This window comes from Atta cephalotes (assembly GCF_000143395.1).
Source record: "Atta cephalotes unplaced genomic scaffold scaffold00019, whole genome shotgun sequence".
In the NCBI taxonomy this organism is placed as follows: domain Eukaryota; kingdom Metazoa; phylum Arthropoda; class Insecta; order Hymenoptera; family Formicidae; genus Atta; species Atta cephalotes.
In genome coordinates, this window is record NW_012130083.1 from 1,803,060 (window position 1) to 1,825,713 (window position 22,654).

Here is a 22,654-nt window from a genome sequence, read left to right on the forward strand (position 1 = left end):
GAGAGAGAGAGAGAGAATAATACAAAAATAAAATATTGTTGAATGTTTTAATCTGACTAATTTTTATATTAATTTTGAAAATTAAACATAAAAAAATGTGAGCATTTTATTATTATTTGATTATTATATCATTTTAGAATTGATTGTATAAAATATTTGAGAGAGACTAAAAAAAGAAAGAATTTTAAAATTTAATTTAATTTTTAATCTAAATACAAAATTAATAATTAAAAAAAGATCTATTTAAAATATTTAAAATATTTCAAAGAAATATATCATAGTTTCGAATTATAATTCAAAATATGATTTTAAATCGTTTTGTCAAAATTAATAATATTACTTTGACAGTTTGTAAGAGGAATAATCAAAGTTAAAGGAAATTAAAAATTTTGTAGGAGAAAAAAATTATTTTTTTAGATTATATTTTTAAATATTTTATTATATATTTTAAAATATTAGTTCGATAGAATAATAATGAATTTAATGTTTTCTTTGAAACAAAACATACCTTGTACAATTGCATAATAAAGAGTACTTCGATTAAAGATTATAAATGATAAATTATACAATTCTATTTAGTTTCATTCTTTAACCACGTAAAGAAGAATGAAAAGTTGGAAAGAAATACACATATTTTTCTAGTTACGTAATGTATTTATATAACGCGTATGTATGTATGTTAAAATAGTATATAAGTAATTAAATATCTTATTGTTAAAATTTGTTACTATCTTTAAATATAAACAATTAAAAAAATATATTAATTCTTTAAAAAAGGAAAAGAGAGAAAGAGAGGGAAAGAATTGAAATAAAATTTGATTATAATCTAGCTTATACGTAGTATAATTAATTACAGTAGTATAATTAATTTATGTATGATGCTTTTAAATATTAGGTGTTGGAAAAAGTTCATGGCGTTTTTCTCGTTAGATGTAACGGGAAAAACGCCACGAACTTTTTCCACACCTAATAACTTATAATATATTTTGTCTAGAATAATGAAGTATTTTATCATTATATGTATATTAAAAATAGTACATTGATACAGCAATAAATTGTTAATTAAGTCTTAGAAATTTTTTGTCTGGCCAGATAAAATAAACCTCTGTAAATAAACAAACTCTCGAAAGTATTTCCAATTTTTTAGTTAAAAAGTTGCTTAACTTCTTGCAATTAAATATAAAGATGACTCTATAATATAAAATAATATTGTCTATAATATAATATTAATTGAGTAAATACTTATTCATTGTTTCGACATTTATATTTTTATTTTTACTTATTGACCATGATAATGAATATATACTTTCATCTTCAATTACTAATCATGATAAATTATGCATTACTTATTGCTATTACATTGACTAGTTACGGCATAATTTTTTTCTTACACTTGGACTACGTTCTTTATGCGTTCTTTATTCTGCGATGTTGTGTATAACATCGAGATATATCAGAAATGATACGGTCTTTTAAACTAATCTACTTTTAATCTAATCTTAATACGAATGATAAATTTTATGTGTTAATAATTCTTAATATCCAGTAATAATTGTTATATACATGTTAGAATGATAAACTATCGTTTATTGATGAATGGAAATATTTTCTAAACTTCTAAATAAAAGATTTAAAAACTAATAAAATCAATAGTGACACACAATACAATAGATTTATTTACAGAGAAGAAATAATTTTTTATATTTTCGTGTTGCTGACTGATATTAACTGATATTGGATTACGAATCAGATATAAAAATCACTTGTGAATTCTGAAATTAAAATTAGAATTTTCATGATTCTAAATAAAAAGATAGAATAAAATTTTTTGTGACAAAAAAAGATCTTTGAATAAATTAACGAACAAAGAAATCTATGATCATTATTGCGCGCGAATGCTTATCAAATAGATATAAAGCTGAAAATGAAGATGAATCATATTCATAATTTATAAGACTCAAGTACAAGACCATATATAAAATTAATCCTGTGAATTATTATTTTAGTCACAGTTTAATATTATAGCTTTTATTTTTTCATTTAAGAATAATTGAAAGAGAAAGAGAGAGAGAGAGAGAGAGAGAGAGAGAGAGAGAGAAGAAATAGTATATGTGTAAGAAAAATAAGAAAGTAACAAAGTAAAAATTTAATTTTATTATTTTGCTGTTATCACGAAATAATTAATAAAAATATTGGATACATATTGTTGTAAGTTAGAGATCGTTTGGCGTTGTATCGGACACTTATGTCTGAGGAAAGATAAATTAAAATTTCTCGATGTTTCCGCGATAAATCCAACGTTTTATCATATATTGCAATATCTTTCTTTTATTAAACTTATTAAAAGTTCTTTATATCTTCTATTATAATAGCAATACATATATATATATATATATAAGCACAAAATTATACACTTGCAGATTAGCTAACTGTGAGACGTTTTGTCAAACAGCTGACTAGAATGCTGCGCTTTATAGTAGAAATGTCGGATCGGTAGGATAACCATATCATCTGTGGATTGCGGTCCGATTCATACTCATAACATTCATGGAATAATTTCGTTCTTGCTGTTTACCAAAGTTAAACAGGGACAAATGATGCCTGTGTGAGTATGAATCGGACTGCAGCTCTAAACATGCCCACTACAATATGTGCGTCACTGACGATCGATTTAGTTGTTTTATCACATCATCACATAGTTTGTACACTAAAAAAAATATTTTAAGTTTTAATAAATCATTTATTTGAATAGTACCAATTAAATATTTATTAAATATGAAAACATATTTATTTAGTACAAGAATTGTTAATTTAATTTTACAACTTTTTTTTAATTGAGTAAATATTTATTTACTGTAAATAAATTTTTAGTTGGCTCTGTTCAAATAAATATTTATTAAAACATATTTTTTCAGTGTAGTGACAAAATGTAATTTTTAATCGATTCAATAATTTTACTGCAGCACGATAAAATTACTGAATCGGTTAAAAATAATATTCGACAATTATATCGTGTGAACACACATGTAAAATGTATTGCATACATTTTACGTAGAACACGATAAAAAAATCTATTTGACATAACGATCAATTCGATAAATTATCGTATCATGTAAATGAGTCTAAGGAAAGCCATTTATCTATTTAATATTATTTTTTATTATATCTCGTTTTGTATTAAATAAATAACTATATATAATATATATATTTATTCATCATTTCTCATAGAAATGCTTTGTAGAGAAATTTCAAACAACCAGTAAAACGGTGGTATAATCAATTCCATTCTGATACATTTCATGTTCATACAAAATGTATAACCTAAGAGAAGACATATTCGATACAGTGTCCATTTATTTTCACAAACAGGAATGCATTTCATGTGTTACAAATGTATTTTATGCATATTAATGTGTAATACCCGATAAATTATCACATCAATATTCGATGAACTATCGCACCTTTTATCACCGCAGTTATAACAGCGAATTTAAATAGCCTCGTAAATTTAAATAATTTAATTGATAATATTAAAATTTAAATTAAAAAGCAAATTAAAATTTAAACGTTAAGTATGGATAATTTATATAAAATTTATAATGTAAATGTAATTTGTATAAAATTTATATATAAATTTATGCATTTTTCATTTTCATATTGATATGCAAAATGTGCATATGTCTATATTTAATAATACACATTATTAAATTTACCATAAACAAAAACAATCTAATAGTAAATTTGTTTTCTTATTAATTAGAAAATATAAGCTTCTTAAGTATAAGTTTAAATATAAGCTTCTGCTCCAAAAAATTTTAATACTATTTTTCAAATGTTATTTTTTATACTTTCTATTTTTGGAATATTTTGATGATAAGCTTCAAAATATGATTCTTTAAAAATAAAATTTAAACAAATTAAACAAAATCTGGCTTATTTCGAGTTTACAATTACACTGACTTTAATACAATTAACATAACATAAATACTGTATAATAATTTGTAATGTAAATACTGTATAATAATTTAAATATAATTAATAAAATAATATAAAAAATATAAAATTACAAACGTTTCGGCTTACAAAGCCTTCTATAAAGCAAAAATACATTATTAAATTAACGAACCAATTAGATAGCGCGAAAAGTAAGATAGCGAATTAGCAAACGTAAGATTTACTTTGATGAAGTTTTAGCTCACACACGATATTATTATAAAGTTAAATTAATTTCTTTAATCTTCTTTTCTTATTATTATTATTATTATTATTATTGTTATTATTATTATTATTCTTATAAATAATTTATCTAGTTTGTACAGTAAGATAAATAATATAATACGCAAAAACATTTTAAGATTACTTATTTGTATGCTGCTTAAATTTTACAAATTGTTTATCTAAAAATATAATATAAATGATATAATTTATTGATTATATAATTTATTAAGTATATATCACTTTAAATTTTTTTTCATAAAAAAATATTACGAGATAAAATTAATTTTTGTTGTCCTAGACTACATTTACACGCCTTAATCGAGTTTATAATAATATTCATAGTTATGAAATTGGCTAATTATAATCGTTCCATTCTTCCGAGAAACAGCTATGATTAGCCAATTTTATAACGAATTATTAAATCCGATTAAGTGCCGTGTAACAGATATCAATTACACTAGGATAAAGTCAGTTAAGAAATTTTTTATTCAAATTATTATAAATCTTCAATTATGATACATTAATCAGAATTTAATATGTTGCTTGTTTATCTGGCTCAATAAGCACTTATAGATCCTTAATTTTTCATAAAGGAGAAAGTTCAATTCAAAAATATGCTTTAATATATTAATAAAATTAAAATAATATCAAAAACTTATTTTTTAATGAAAATTAAAATATATCTTTAATCACACACATTAATACATATATAATAAAAGCATCACTGAAGACAGATTTCGTTTCAGCACTTTAGTTTATAATATTAAGTTAGAATAGAATACATAGCCTGTCTAATCCTTCTTTACCAGTGTTAGCTAAAATATACTTTTTATAATTTAAAAATAGCAATTTAAATGTTAAAATTAAAAAAATTAATATATTAATAACTTATATGAAAAAATACATCTGGTTTTAAATTAAGTTTTTAATTAATTCAAGAACTAATTAACACACATAGTTATATAATATTTTTTATTTTTAATGCATAAAAACAGAAAAGCGCACGTGTTTGACCATAGCTGGATACAGAATATCATATTGAGCGCAATAGTCTGCATTTTTACGCTATTTTTCACAATCATAAATGTGTTTATACGCGTTTTAGTTACTGGGAAAAATGTTGTGCATGCATAACTAGCCCCGCTTTATTTTATCTTAAAAGTTAAAAGCTTACAGAAACTAAATATTTATTATTATAATCAGGCATTTTAGAAAAATCAACTATTTATTTTATTGTGGAATTTCTATATCTATATGAAAATTTTTTACAGTAATAATATTAAAATAATTTAAAGATAAATAAAAAATAAAGTTTTTTGTACAAACTGTGCATCATGTGATTTATGTCATTGATAATACATGCTATAATATATACAGAAACGCGTAATATTCTCACAGTTGTATCACTATTGATATAGAATTAATTTATTGACACTTGAATTAATCACGTTGTGGTTGATGTAAATCGAATACATCTGAATCATGGCACTTGAAGTCATTTCATGTTACAAAAAACGTAGTAATGGACGTGGTAATTTTACTTTATAATTAAACTTTATTTTGTAAATAAACATTCAAATTCAATATATAAAATATCTAAAATATTATTTTATGAAATAATATTATAATAAATAAGTGCTACATCTTATAATGTTGTATATTAATTATTGTCTTAAAGTCATATCTTTATAATTAATATAAATATAAACTAATTTCAGATAATTTACTAATTTGTAAAATCCGTGTATTTTATATACATAAAGCAATATTTTTATTTTATACTACATTTTTATGTTCATTATATCTATGTTAAAAAAAAAAGTTAAATTTCTTTTTTGAATAATTCCAAATCCGAAATAATTTCAAAATCCACTATAATATTACATGTATAATTTCTAGTTTCATTAATAGTACTAGTACTTACAGACTGTGTATTTATTTTATCGTTTTATAAATAAAGTAAGTATAATTAATCTATTAACTGATTAATGACCACACAAATGTTTATAATGTAAATATTACAAAAAATTCTTTAAAATTTACATCATTTTTTCTTAAGCAGGATGAGATAAATGTAAAATGGTATTATCATTGTGAATGTAAATTCAATTCTTCATCGATTACATATTGAGAAATTGTACATCAATTAGTCTGACTACGTACACAATCTATTATATTACAAAGAGATTGTGGTATAAAAGGTATATAATTAAAATTATTTACAAATAATATGTGTGATGTACAGATAATTTAAGTAATTCCTTTGAAAATGAAGTCTTTCTCAACATTCTGATAATCAAAGGTCTCTCTGCTTTGTTATGCAAATGTTGGTTAAACTCAGTTAAATTAATTCTTTTCTGACTCTAAAATTAAGACCAAGAAAAAGATAAACATAGTTAGTAAGCTAATCTTAAAGTTAAGAAATATTTACAAAATTAGAAATAAATTAAAAAACTTTTCCTGCAAAAATTTTTTTTTTGTAAACCAATATGCACTATATTAAAAAAAAAATAGTAAAAATTTAAAAAAATAACAAGAAGCAATTGACAAATGACAATTTATTTTTATTTTGTTTTAAGTCTAAAATATATTTTAAAAATATAGTTAAGAAAGAATGTAAAAAATTATCGGTTGACTTGAAATGTGTAAATAAATATTAAACTAACAAAATATATCATTATATAATTATATTACAGCCAAGTATATAAAACATTCTTAATTTATTGCATTTTCTAGGAAAAGATGATAATAGAAATAAATGAAAGACTAATAAAATACTGAAGTTATTATAAAAATAAATATTAGTTTTTAATAAATATACTGTTTTTAATTCATTTTTTGTTAATCGTTTAATTTGTGAGGATACTTTATACTTATGATTAAAGCTATATTTTAAGTTATATATAAGCATTGATTTTATTCATTAATAAAACTTTCATTCATTAAATAAAAATGTTATTTTCATTTAATATTCTTTAATTCTATGGCTCTCTAAGGTTATTAATTAATTAAATTTGAACAAATTATTTTTTTATTTGATTAAAAATTCTTAATTTCTGACTCTATATTTTTAACTATTGTTAACTTATATAACACCAAATAAATATATTATATGTATTAAATAAATCTATGAAAAAATTATTCGAATATATTTCGAAATATTACTGATATTTCGTGATTGAATTCATGACATAAAAAGGCATAATCGCTGAAATTTTGTCCCTAATACTAGGATATAAATAATACGGTTTCGCTTGAAGTAGATTATGCTCTTTTTCAATATTTGTTAAAAAGACAATATTGAAAAGGCAATGTAAAAAATTCATATCAGTTGGAATATATCCAATTCTTCTTTCAATTAGAAATGTGAGATTTATTCGGAAATACATGTAAAAGAGAATGTAAAATACATAAATTATCCCGCTCGTTAATTTTATTTTTAAGGAAATCATTATCTTCTTTTTCTTTTACAATACTTTTATATTTTATAAAATTGTTCTACGATAATATTTTAAATTAAATTGTTTTATTTATGCAATTTAGTCATCAAAACAAAAAAATACATAAAATAAGAAGAATAATGAAAACATATAAATACTGAAAACATCTTAATTATTTCTAATTTTTATGTATCGATAATATTATTTAGAAAATAATTGCATTTTAATATACAGAGAGAATCGAATCTTCATAAATTAATATAATCTTACATTATGGTGTCATTACATCTTTTTATCTTCAATTCTTGTTATTGAGATGATATAGCAGCAGTTAATTAATAATAAACAGCAGCACTACGATCAACATAATAATTATGGACATATTTCGTTCAATAAAATGTTATACAAGTTTGCTGATGGAATCTGTCTTAATGCTGTTTAAATATCTGTAACTTTACTTTCTTACAACATTGCAAATGGTGATTTAGAACATCAGAACATCCTCTTTCTTAAATTAATAGAGATGCAATGAATAATATGGCTATATATATATAAATTATATATATATATATAATATATATTATATATATATATTATATATATATATTATATATATATATTATATATATATATAAATTCTGTATAGTATTTTCCTTTATGTTTAACATTTTATTTCATAATGTACACGTAATCTTATATATTACAAACTACGTAGCGATGAAACCAACACTTAGAACAAAAAGAATAAGATTTCTATAGTAATGCACAAATATAAATGAGATTAAATATGAAATAATTAACATATTGTAACATCCGAACTCCGTTTATCGCATTTCGCAACATTCGCGATTTATGATATCGTATTAAAACATTATTTAAAATCAATATTGTACTCGTAGTTATTATGTTAAACATTTGTTTTTATAAAATTAATTGGTAGTAACAGCAAAGTATATCAAAATATAATTATGCAAATAATCATGGTCAATGCAACCAATCGATTTAAATCGATCTTTTCATTGATCCTTCGATTTGCACATCATCACGTATCATCTTTAATACTTTGATTTCTCTTAATGTTTTTAAAAAATATCACTGTAAAAATCTTTTACGTTATAAAAATCTATTTAAATTATTTCCTAAACAACATAAAGAAAGAATTCTCATTTAATCCTGCATGCTGATTAATAATTATTTGTTAATATCATAAAAACTTATCAATTTATTTTCAAATATATAACTGTAGCAAAAGAGGATCAAATCAAAATTTGCTCTGAATCGAAATCTAATTCATCAATGTTTCTTCGTATATAAAAGAGAAAAATAACATTTATGGAGAAATAAATATCAGGAAATATTGGAAAAATTGCTGATAACAATAAAATGCCATACGAAATACATATTCATCGAAATACATATGCATCGTTATATTTTTTTTTTTTATTCAATCACAAACTTGTACATGATAGCCATTTTTAATAAACATATATTAATATTTTTTAAATCACTAACTATAACATTACGTACATATGTATATAATACAATATATCTACTATAATATAAAATATAAACTATAATATAAAAAAATATAAAATAAAACATTGTTTGATACTGAAAAAAATAAACAAACAAAAATAGATAAAATATATAAAATATATAAAATAAAAATAATAAAAAAAACAAAACGATAAATAACAAATTAAAAATTGAAGCTAGTAATCATCTCGTCGTTGGTCCTGGATTAGACAAAGTGTGATACAAAAAATTTTAATATTTACTTATTAAAAATGGCTGTTGTGTAGATATCTATATGTAAAATGCATCACGGAAATTAACATAAATATATACAAATTTGATCATATTGAAATAAATAAAAGTTGAAACATGTCATATATGCAATACAATATTTTGTATAACATTTTATTGTAATCAACAATTTTCTCAGCACTTTCCTGTATTACAAATATTATTTTTTTCTTTCATATGTATATCAAGAAGTACTGATTTAGTTTTTCAGGTTTTGGCTCAGAGCTATAATTTTGGCTATATAAATAATTTTTATATGAGTATATTCTCATATATTCTCTTTTATAAATTCTCTTTTATATAAAAAACATATAAATTTATATTATAATCAAATTATGCTAAAAATCAATATTTTTAGTCAATAATCAATTTGCATGTCGCATTCTTTAATTAGATATATATTGTCATCATTGCCTTTTATTCGATCAGTTCGATAAAATGATTTTATTTTCTTAAAATTATCTCTATGCGTTATAAAATAAACTTTATACTGCTTCCAATATTAATTTTCGGTAAGAGAAACGGTGACTTTAAAATTAATTTGTTCTCAAGCGATAAGTCACTAGAATTCAATCTGTCCTATGAAAGACGATAGTTTCAGTCTCTTCTGAATTGCGTCGAGAAATTTATAATATGATTGAGTACCTGAAGCGTACAAATAAACATCATAACATGAAAATCGATATTTGCATGCATAACGAGTTTATTAACAGCAATGAACTCTTGATTTCCTAATGACTAAATTTCAAAATTTATGTGTGATTAAAGAAATAATATAATAATTTTAAGTACTTTTTATATCTTTTCTTGAAAAAAGATAATTTAAATATATAGTTATCATTTAATTTGTATCAGTAGAATTAAATATAAAGAATTTCTCTATGTTATTTGAAAATAATTTAAGAATAGAACAGATTTTTATTAAATAACTTTGTAATTTTATTTTACAACAAAATGTGTGCCTCCAATCTTGATTATAAATAATTTTCCCAACATAGAACATTCCAGCAATATTGCAGCAACGTTGTAATGTTCCATACTATTTAGAACATTTCTATTTATATATATTTATATGTTATATGTTTATTTTATATTTTATATTTATATGTTTATTTTATGTTTATTTATTATATGATATATATTATATAATTTTATATCTGGTTCTTTTATATCGTATGTACACAATTTGAAAAACAATAATGAAAATCATAATCTCTTTGTTGAAATATCGATTTCTCCTTGTTTGTTATTTTAATTGTAAGAATTCTAAAATTATGCATACTAAAATGACTGATCAAATGCGGAAATCAACTGCGCGTTGTTATTTTCTACTAAACATTCTGAGAATTTCAAACTATGTACATAGCATTTAAACAGTCGACATTAACGTGAAAGAAAATGCAAATACTTGCCTGTTTAAATTAAATTGTAAGAAACGAGTATTTTTGTCATATTACAGAACATCTCTATGAAACGACTTTCATTCCTCGATGCTTCTGATGATGGAAAATCAAACAATAGGACGGTGTATACAGATATTTACTATAATAGGCTTTAATTTAATCTAAATATAAATGGCATTATTAGTAGAGTATATTGAAGTCAGAATCAAGAATACAAACATATTTTTATTTATATATTTATTATATATTTCATAATTATACTATTGTAAAGTTTAAAATATATATAAAATTAAATAATTTCCACAAAATTATTTTAACAAAATACAATAATATCAACACCAAGATACAGATATAAATATTTTTTTACGAGAAATATACTTTTTATGATAAATATCTTTCATCACGCATATTTCTACACACGCGAAGAAAAATTCTAAATATCTCTCACAATAAATTTATCTTTCGATAAATATTTTTCGAAATATACTTTATGGATATGTTCCTTTCGTATGGATTATAACGATGCCTCTAATTTGTAATATGATATATCAAGATGTAGCAATCTTTTCCGCCTCTTTACACCCACTGATAGTAATATCAATGGCAAAAAGCAGATTCCACACAATTCATAATATGTCGATAACACACACCAAGTCACGATTATAAACAACGAACAGTAGAAAGCAATGCACGCACGTTGATCCGTAAAGATGAATGGCGATTGGTTATGTAAGGTGCGAGAGTATTTATACGTCGGTCTAAAATAGTCCACAAACCACATTCGGAGGTGGCACATTTCTCTAATAGCATATGTCGACACACTTTTTATTGGCAGCAAAGATATCGAACCACAATAAAAAAAACCTACATTTGATAAATTAAAAAATATTGATGTGGTATTTAAATATTTAGCCACTCCATTTAGAAATTAGCGACTATTTATTATTTGTATTTATTATTTGTACGGCACATATTCCATGTCATATTTATTAATATAATAAATTAATTGCTCAGCCGAGGTAGATCCTGTTTATTTTTATTGTAAATCGATTTATGAATGTTTTTTATTACTTTTCCATTAATGTAATACGACTTTGAAGCATAGCCGAGTGTAAACTATTTCCAGATTTGTTGATGTTTCGGATTACATGCTTGCCTTGATGCTCTAGCCGTGTGAATAGCGTATATGGTTGATCGCGGAGAACTCAATATTTCAATGTTTACTTATTAAGATTTATGACAACACATGTGGTAAGATACTGATATATACGAGTGCTATATGCCAAATTCTGAGGTTTCATAACTCCAACAGCGATGAATCCAAGAAAATCATAAAAAATAATGTTTGCACATATTTTCTAATAATGTTATGCAAATCATACGAAATTTTGTAATTACTTAATAATTAAATTATATTTTCGTAACATTATTTCACACATTAAATTTTTCAAAATTATGAAAATGCATATAAATGCACTATAATTATATATTATTCAGTTATCCAATAGACTAACCTACTATGTACATACGTATAATGATGTAAATGCAAACTGTCACAATAACTCGAGCAACGTACATTAAACACTTGTGCATATGCATTAATCCACTTAACGTATCAGATAAGTGGGAGACATTCATATATACATGACATATATGCAAACACTGTAAGTGATTAAAAGCTTTAAAGTAACGAAAATATTACATAATATAAAATTAGTTTTACTAAAGTTTTATTGAATTTTAAATTTTGACATATATATTGTTTTAATATTTATCAGAAAAATATTTTTTAATAAAATAAAAATTTTTTCTTGAGGGTTAGCTTTTAATAAAAATTAATTAATCTGTCTAATTTCTTTATACTTGCTCACAAATAATTATAATTATCTTGGATTAATCTCAACATTAACAAAATTTGTTTTAACAAAATGCATTTATATTATAATGTCAATATAAGTATAGTTTATAAATGTTTTAAAGAAAAATCAATATACAATTCATTTAACATGAAATTTTTTAATATAAAAGTATTACATAATGTAAAAGAAAAGAAAAAAGCTTTAATCAATGTACATAACGAATTAAAATTTTTTACAATAAAGTTATTATTATGCTACAATATTACAATATATAACTTAATATAAGATAAAAGATTTCTTTATTTCTTTAAGAAAAGCAGTCTATAGAAGACAACATGAAAAGAATCTATGTTTTCCGCTAATAGCATATACGAATTAGTTGCATGCATATAAAACATCAAAACGCTATTTTGAACAGAAGTTCTCCAGGAAGGAAACTTACCGGGATTTGATTAAGATTGATGTCAGATTTCTCCCTGTTGGGACAATTTGTAGTGTAACCGGGCTCCTGATTGAATCGCCTGCCAAACTTCAGAAGATTTCTCATAATCATGGTATTCATCACGATGATGAGTACAAGTGGCACGATCAGACTTGCTATACTGTCGATAATGCTAATGATCTGCATAGTTTCTAGGTACTCAATCTTCAATTCGCACACCTCGTCTCCGCCCTGATTTTTTACCACCCCAGCAGTAACGAAGGAGTATGAGTGACTGACTAAGGCGAGGATCGTTAATATCAGAATGATGGTCTTTGCACGCGCTACGGTGCACATATGCGGTCGATGCAGTGGATACTGTACGGCGATGAATCGCTCGACGGTGAAGGCGACGATTAGCCAAACACTAAGTGAACTGCAAACTGCGCTTACATACACCAAAGTTTCGCACCAGCCATTATTGTTAAAGACTTTCCATCCGATCGTGCTATTAAGCCAGACGAGAAGCAGGGACATGAGAAAGCTAAAATCAGCGGTTGCTAATGCCGCTAAATAGTAACTGGAGCTGCGTAGCTTTAAATGCGTCTTAAGGAAAACCACGCATGACAACAGGTTGCCTACCAAGCCCAATAAAATAATGGATGGTATGTAGTACAGATGACAGAAATCCAGAAGAAAGTAGAGCGAGGGGCAAAAGCTATCCGACTCCTCTTCTATGTCGAAAATCGTGTCAAGACTGTGATTTTGATAATCGTAGAATGTTAGGTTCGACCAATCCGTCGGCGATGCTGATCTTCGAAATCGCGATAGGCCGTCAATTGTCCCCGGTATTTGTTGACATCTCAAATCTTTACTCCGTAATTTTTGAAACACGAACATGATTGCTCTCGATTGTGAGATAATATCGATAGAAAAAAAATGGTACTTCTTTCGATGCTCGTCACTTCAAGAAATCAACTTAGTCGGTCGCAATGTGCAAAATACATCAGTGTTTAAAAAACACATTGCAATATTATTCGCCATTCTCCAGACTCATTGATATGATGTTGTTATTAATATAGATCAGGTCAGTGTAGATCACAAAGTATGGAATCGAATGCCGTAGGCAAAGTGATTGTCCATCGAGAATTCCCAGTTCTTTCTCAGAGCGCATAATTCAAATGTCAATTTGATAAAATTTGTTGGATAAGGTCGCATATATTGCGTGTTTGACGAAGGCCTGTCAAAGTCATAGATATGGTTGACATAAACCACAATAATGTTCACGCAGAATTATGTTAAATATTCGAATTATATGTAATAAGCACTATAACATGTTAGTCGACAAAGATTCTTTCTAATTCACAAATGTTCAATGTGACGCTGCGTAAAAATTATTTAGTGATGACAAAAAAAATGAAGCTTTTCTAAAATTTTTTTAAGTAATTAATAATAGCCTGTAATATTAGATCAAAAATTAGATGTTGGATTCACATCAAAATCTATACATCTTTATCTAATTGGCTTTAAAAAAAATCTACAATATTAGACTAAAAGGTTATTTGATCTGACACACTGATTGCAACGCGGACGCATTCCACTTCGGACAAATGTGCGGCTAGTTGGAGGTTTTCCAACGTCGCTGACATGAACCATCGGTATTGAGCCCAGGATTGTGTTCGGACATTTGTTTTCGTTCAGCAAATATTTTTTCTGTCTAAATGTCCATTTGGGTGACATAATGAATCGTTTACACTTTAAGTTTGATTACATTCGATTCAATTACGTTCGCAACTGCATGCATTTCAACAATGCAATTTCACGTGCGTGCATTCCGTCTGCAATTAGATTCAATTTCATTTAACCGCAAATTTACTAGCTATTTTTCGGATTTCACGATAGGTAATTTGTGTTCATCATTTGGCTTCACCAAAGCGTGTGCTAATTCAATTTTGAGGAAATCGTGAAATCATTATATTCACGCCAGTTAAGCTCAATATAATATGTTAAGTTATTGAGTTGTATCTTAATAGATAGTGCTCTGATGATATAGTTTTAACATAAATTCGATATCCAAGTTAATTCCACATTAAACTGTATAATATGTAAGTTAATTGAATTGACTTACAATTTACAAGTAGAGTATGGTATCAAAAGCAATTATCGAAATGGATTTAAATACAAGTGGATGACAATAATTCACGCGCAAAATTTCATATAATACAGTTCATCTTTCATACAAAACTTTTATCCGCATAATGTATCATATTAATAAGAATAAAAACGCCTCGTCGGTCGCAATTCAATACATTTCCTCGCATTTTCATTAACGTGGTGTAAAAGAAAAACGTAATGCATTAACAGTGCGCTCAATAGCATTCTATAATTGATTTCTTAATTAAATTAACTATTGCTTTTTATTTATTTCGCATGCGACTTATTATAAATCGATACGTTTAACATATTAAAAGCTGTTCTCGCAGTTTGTAACATTACTTGATCGCGGGATAAACGCGGAAATATGATAGAGTTGATAAGCGTTTTCGCAAGAATGTAATTTCATTGTACAGTTTACTTCGTTATTCGTTCAACCTTGGATAAATTTCGAATTTCTAGTACATAGTTTGGCTCAACAATTATAATTTAAAAGAGTTTAATATTTCTCCAAATATCATATTGAAAAGATGCAGTATTGATTTATACTCACATCTTTTAAATTATACTTAAACCTTAATATCTATTAAAGTAATTTTCATATAAACATTTCTTATTTGTTGAATTTTTCGGATTATTGAATTTTTCGCATCATGCGAGCTATTATCAAATTGTTAAATTAATATTTATAACTTAAGTTAATTAATAAGGTAGAAAATATATGTAATTTTAAACAAGATATTTAAACAGATATAAAATTACCAACGGCACTTTTAAATCGTATGTTACAAAGAATAAAACCATTTATGTCATCCGATTTTTTACAGGCATTTGACTTACCGTTTAATTAAATTGTATTATTAATTCAAACGTATGTATCATTCAACACGAAGTATATTGTTCTTTAAATAGAAAATATGTAATTTTAAACAAAGAAGATGTAAAATTACCAGCGGCACTTTTAAGTCATGTGTCACAGAGAATAAGATCATTTCTAGTATTTAATTTTCTCCACACACTTTTATCATTTTAATTTTGCCTTCTCTCATTTTCTCGTTCGTCACCACACGTAGAAAATTCACAGACGAAGATTAAAGATATAATATATCTTCCTGTTGTAGCACGTTGCATAGCATTATCGCAAATACATTCAAGAATTTTCACTTTATCTGATATTTTTTCATGATTTGATTAAAATTCCACAAAAGGTCGTCTCGTTCCTTTTTATCGATCCTTAATCCCTTTAATAGCTGAAAATCCGATTTCTTTTTCTTGATACTGAAATTGTACGATTAAAATCTTGTCAAAAGATTTCCGATATTCAAATTTTTTTTGTAGCTTTAATCGTAATTAGAAAATGTAATAAATCCGTAATTTCCATTCAACTTGAAGGGAAGTCGCAAAAAATGCTTGAAAATGTATGTTTCATTTATCACTGAGAATTTACTGTCAGTTTTATCGATGCGATAATCAAACTATCAGATTTATTCAAAGATTTAAAAAAAAACTAAATTTTCAAAAAATTCGATAAAAACAGCATTCATTCTAAAATTTGCACTTTTTGTATTTAAATTTATCTTACACAAATGGAACGTCCAGAAATCTTTTGATTATTTCCTTGAGGAATTAAACCCTTTGATTTTCTAACGAGGAATCAACGCTCCAGTAAAAAATGGTATAAGTTTTAAAATACGATCCACCAAACACCACGCGTGCGAAAAATTTATTTCGCAATTTTTACACTTAATTAAAACTGTCAAAACGTAGGAAAATGTACGCGTCGTGCGTTGAGAAACGTCGACGGGTAAACTGGGGGAGCGGACCACTCTATGAACGCATCTGTGCTAGCCAAAAAGTTTCGCCGCATGCGCTTTATAGAGATCCTGCCGGCGTCTCGACGGACGCCGCTGACATCGACGTCGCCAGCGTCGTTGGTTTCGCACTATTACATGTCTCGCGATTTTCAGAAAATAATAACGAGAGAAAAGAATTCGTACTATATACGTATTTAATTTTAGATAAAATCGGAAACCATCGTGGCACTGTGATTTAAAGAATCTTCAATATCTTCGCATAAGCGAAAATATAATATTGACGTATGAAAAAAATACTGTTATAAGTTCCATGTGAAAAGCATCTCATTTGAATTTCGATTAGAAATAAATTGAGTTTTTTTGAGTCGTAAAAGATTCCTCATTATCATCTACGTGAAATTTTCTGACTCTCTATATTAGGAGAAGTATTAAAAATAACCTATTTGATATATATATAATAAATTTTTTGTTTAATGAGAGTAGGTTTTATCAAATAGGTTTGGTAAAAGCTTCAATAGGTTTTTATATTATAAATCAACAATATTTCACAGAATTTTTGGAATATAAGTATATTTTAATAAATGATACATCAATTTTAATTTAACAGAATTTTGTTTCGCAATTTCAATTTAAAGTTTAAATATTTAATGTTAAAAATTTTTAATGCAAAAAATACCGGTTCTTTATGATATGATTTTTCAAAATCAGATATTGGATACATTATAGAAACTGGAATTAAATCATTTTTTATGAAACTACACGAAAAATCTAACAATTTTACTGAAGTATTTAAATTTTAGCTAAATATAGATCTAAAATACTTTTGTGAGACTATTAAAATAATTATGTAGCGTATTCAAGCATGAGTGAATTTTGACATTTTAATGATTAGCTTGAGCATTCTACACAATTATTTTAATGTCGAACAAAATTATTTTCTGCAGATCTATCTTATTTAGCTAATTTTTTAAGTATTTTAACAAAATCATTCTTTTCATATGACAAATCTCTTACTATAGTAAATTTCTTCTACATTTCCAATAATTTCTATATGAATGCATGATATCTACCAAATATTGAATATGTTTAATTATGTATGAATTATTGATTATCGTTATTACATTAGCAAACATTAGTAAATGCTCAGCTTTTTCATAAACTTGATAATCGATAATGCGAACTGCATTAAATCCATTTTGTTGAGACAACATTAGGTTAATTTTTTATAATAAATAAAAGATCTTTAATGATTTAATTACCAGACATTCTTTTAAAAAGAAAAAGGACACATAAATATATCATTTCGATTTTATCGACTAATTCTAAGCCGAAAATAAAATATGTACATAAAAATTAATAATAATTTTATTTCCGACGTATAATGAACATAATAACTTCGATTTTTGAATCTACGAAGAAAAGCAATGTCTTGTATTTAAATTCTATTGGATATAATTTTTTCGTTAGACTTTATAGAAATTTTAAGAATCAAATATTATAATGTATTATTAAGAAAAATATAAAACTATATTATTTATTTTAATATTATTTGACTCTAAAAAATAATAATTTGAATTAATATATTTGTTTAACGTATGTATATTTTTATTTAAATTTTAATCATCTTTGCAATCACAACCCTTACTACGTTAGTTTTCGATGGCTTCGTTAGTAATGTAATTTTAGTGCTACGCTGTTGAGCAATAACAGTTTGCTAGCTTCTGCACCCGCTACAAACTACATTTGTTTAATAAGTTATATTACATGTTATATAATGAAAATTTTAACAGTTGTTAAATTAATATTTGTATAAAAAAGTAAATACCATTTTATATCACCTATTATTACCACAAAAGTTGTCTTAAATTAAGATTTGCTATGATAAAATATTTATGCAATCTGTATTTGATTAGTTTTGAGAAATAGAATAATATAATATTATGTGTTATTTGACTTACTGAATAATAGGACTAACAACGCAATGTGGAAACGGATATAACTCGAAAACAAACTTTGCACACAATCCAAACCAAACCAAATTTCGAATATGGCATGACAAACGTAATACAAACTATTTTACAGTTTACTATGCACTAAGCATTTCTATTTCTGAATAGCATTCTACGTACAGCATTGATGCGCATAGACATTTGTTGCGATAATGCTTTCGGTTTATAGCTCTAGTTTGATATATTACTGACTGATATTAACAAAAAACAAGAACATGTTGATAAAGTCTTTTTGAATGCATTAAATAAAATATAAATTTTTTTATTTTGCTCTTTTATATATAAAATAAAAATACAGATTTTAATAGAAACAGTAATTAAATAATATCTGAATTTTTTCAGTGTTACGAAGTCTTAAAGCACACATGTACAAATTTGAAAGGTCAATTGCAACCAAATGGCAAGCCGTTTACAACAGTTATTACGTATGCATTGAATCCGAAGGCTATAACAATGAGACAACTGTATGGCGAGTACGATCTCGATACACATGAATGGTAAATAACATATTGCCCGATATTATATTAAAGAGTAAAATTTCGAAATTACAGAACTTTAATTTAAAATTATTGGATACATTATTAGATACATGCTCTGCATTATGTATTTTTTTAAATTATTAATGCAAGCTTTTAAACTTGAACAATTTTTAAGATATATAACAACAGATTTAAAACATTTTTCATTTCATCAAAACAAAATTTATTTTATTAAAACATTACAATTACAAGTTTCACATTGATGAGAAATCGATAAATTTTATATAAAGTTTCTTTCTAAATATTTTCCTTTATTTTTTACTTAACTATTATTTAATTTCTTTGAAAAAAGTTTCATTTAAATAAAACTTTTTCCATTATGTTTATATATAACAAAAGAGAATAATAAAAAGGAAAGAGGAAAAAAAGAAATATTATCGAAATTATAGTCTGGTCGTCAATCGGTCAATCTGATCGGTAATCGTCAATAAAAGTTTCGGTTTTCGTTTGCTTTATAATCCAAAAAATTATTTCATTAAAACTTTTCCGTAAAATTCGCGAGATTGTAGAATTTGCAGGATATAATTAGATCTATTTTTTAGTTTTATTGTAATTAATATATATTTATTTATTGTAAATAAATATATTGTAAATAATTTTTTTAATGTGCTAAATTTAATAAAATATTTGCTAAAAAATATATTTCTATATATTATGTATTTATATATTTATATATATTATGATAAATTCTTTGGATTATTTTTTTTTTCTTTGGATTACAATTGAATTAGCATATAAGACATATTTATATGACCCATTTAGTTAGTGCAATAGTAGTGCAATTCTATATAATACCGATAAAACCAGAAAATATTTAAAATAGACACGAAATTTAGAATATTGAATGCACACGTCCGATTTGTAGGACAGATGGAATATTACCAACTTTAATACGAACGGATATAGCAACGGCAGATTGCGATAAACGATGGTATATTTTTGATGGACCAGTCGATGTAGTATGGATCGAGAATTTGAATACTGTCCTGGACGATAATAAAAAGCTTTGTCTCACATCGGGGGAAATAATGAAACTACTACCAACTCAAACCATAATGTTTGAAGTATCAGATCTTCGAGTAGCCTCACCGGCTACAGTTTCAAGGTAACGAAAAAATGTTATAAACTTTAAATAGTTTCTTAACAGTTGCAGAAGAATGAATAAAATTAATATATATATATTAAATATACATATACTGTATATAATGTACATATACTGCAAATCTTCCTCCAAGCTTCCTCTTTTTAACTTTTTTATACCATTAATTATTGAAATGTATATTATTGAAAATGGCATAAAAATTTTTTCTTTGAAATATTCAGAATATGATTTTCTTTCTATTAAATTTGTCTGCTTTAATTCAACTTGACAGTAAATAAAACTTATAACTATTAATAGAGAAGAATTATGTAAAACTTTTGCGTTTTATGTGATTTGAGTATATCTTAATCATGATTATTAATGACTAAAGAAATTATCTGACAGAGAAAATCTAATAAAATATAATAGTTACTAATCACAAAATTATTAATAAAATATATAATTAATAAAGAAATAATTAGAAAAATATAAATTAAAATATAAATTAAAATATAACAGATAGATATAATGTGTGTGTAATCGTGATCAAGGATATGATATGATGATGATATTAAATAACACAAATATACACTATTTTTTTATTATTTTTACTATTTTTTAATTTACAATAAGTAATTATATAAATTAAAATAAAATATAATGCACATAATGGCAAACTTGCTCAGGGATAATAAATAAAATATGTTTTTTATTTTAATTAAAATAATTATCATCTAATATATTGATTATGATGTATACATATATTATTATAGATGTGGTATGGTATATATGGAACCAGAAAATGTAGGCTTGCAACCTTTGATCGATTGTTGGATACGATCATTACCAATGGTAGATCAACATTTTCTACAAAATTATTTTTTATTATATTATTTTTAAATATATTTTTAAATATATAGCAATAACATATATAATAGAAAATATATAATAGAAAATAAAGAAAAGAATATTAGCTCTTGTTTTAACAAATAATATTATTTAATTAAAATTTAATTTTAATTATGTAATTATTTTTAAATATATCTTTTTTTCTATAAAAATTTATATTGATGATGGATTCTGAATTGCTAAAATAAATTGTATAAATTAAACTCTGTAGTATAATTTTAAATTAATTTTTAATATTAACAATTTCCATATTTTCCAGTTTTCAAATCAAATGCCTTCAGTTAGCAATAAATAAATAGAATTTTGTATATTTTGAGTATAATGTAATTATAATTCGTATTATTCAAGATATAAAATGCAGTTACGTAAAATTAATCTGGAAAAGTTGTTTCTGCAGACGATGAACGATTACATCGAAGAAATAACTGAGTTAACAACTCAATTGGTGCTTCCCGGTCTGAAAATTGTACGTGAGAGTTTACGAGAGATCGTAAGAACTGTAGATTCCGCTGTTGTTCAATCTTATATAAATCTAATGAACTTCAGAATTAGATCGATAGTCGGACGTGAAGAAAAAGCACCACCGAGTTTAGCTCTCCAAAATGTTATACGTAAGCATAATATGCGATTGTAACTGTATATTGTATATGAGTAACGTTAAAGATTAAGTTTATCACAAATAACAAGTTCAGAGTAATGCTTTAAGCCGCTTTAATGCTTTAGAACATGCAATTATCGCATGTTTATAGCAAAGTCTAGTTAAGTTCAATAAATTTAATTACATACTATCGGCTTCTATTCATTAAGACCTTGTAATATATGTACATCAAAATCTAAATTAAAGATCGAATCTGTGTGAAGATTTCACTTTAGAAAACTTTTAAATTAATACTAAAAATAATATGATTAATATTATGATTACTAATCATGCCTTAAATTATTGCTATTAGAAGATGAAGATAATTAGCAAATTTTTAATATTTTTAAAGTTAAATTCAATA

At 24.8% G+C, this 22,654-nt stretch overlaps 1 protein-coding gene across 1 annotated transcript in view; it reads left to right on the forward strand.

The window, feature by feature from the left end:
• The window catches only part of LOC105619175 (dynein heavy chain 1, axonemal-like), a 166,845-nt gene that overhangs the window by 111,765 nt on the left and 32,426 nt on the right, over positions 1–22,654 (forward strand). Inside the window, exons 24-27 of the mRNA XM_012200702.1 lie at positions 19,467–19,621; positions 20,529–20,768; positions 21,518–21,596; positions 22,039–22,240. Of these exons, the coding sequence (XP_012056092.1) occupies positions 19,467–19,621; positions 20,529–20,768; positions 21,518–21,596; positions 22,039–22,240 (676 nt within the window). The remainder of the gene's footprint in view (positions 1–19,466; positions 19,622–20,528; positions 20,769–21,517; positions 21,597–22,038; positions 22,241–22,654) is intronic.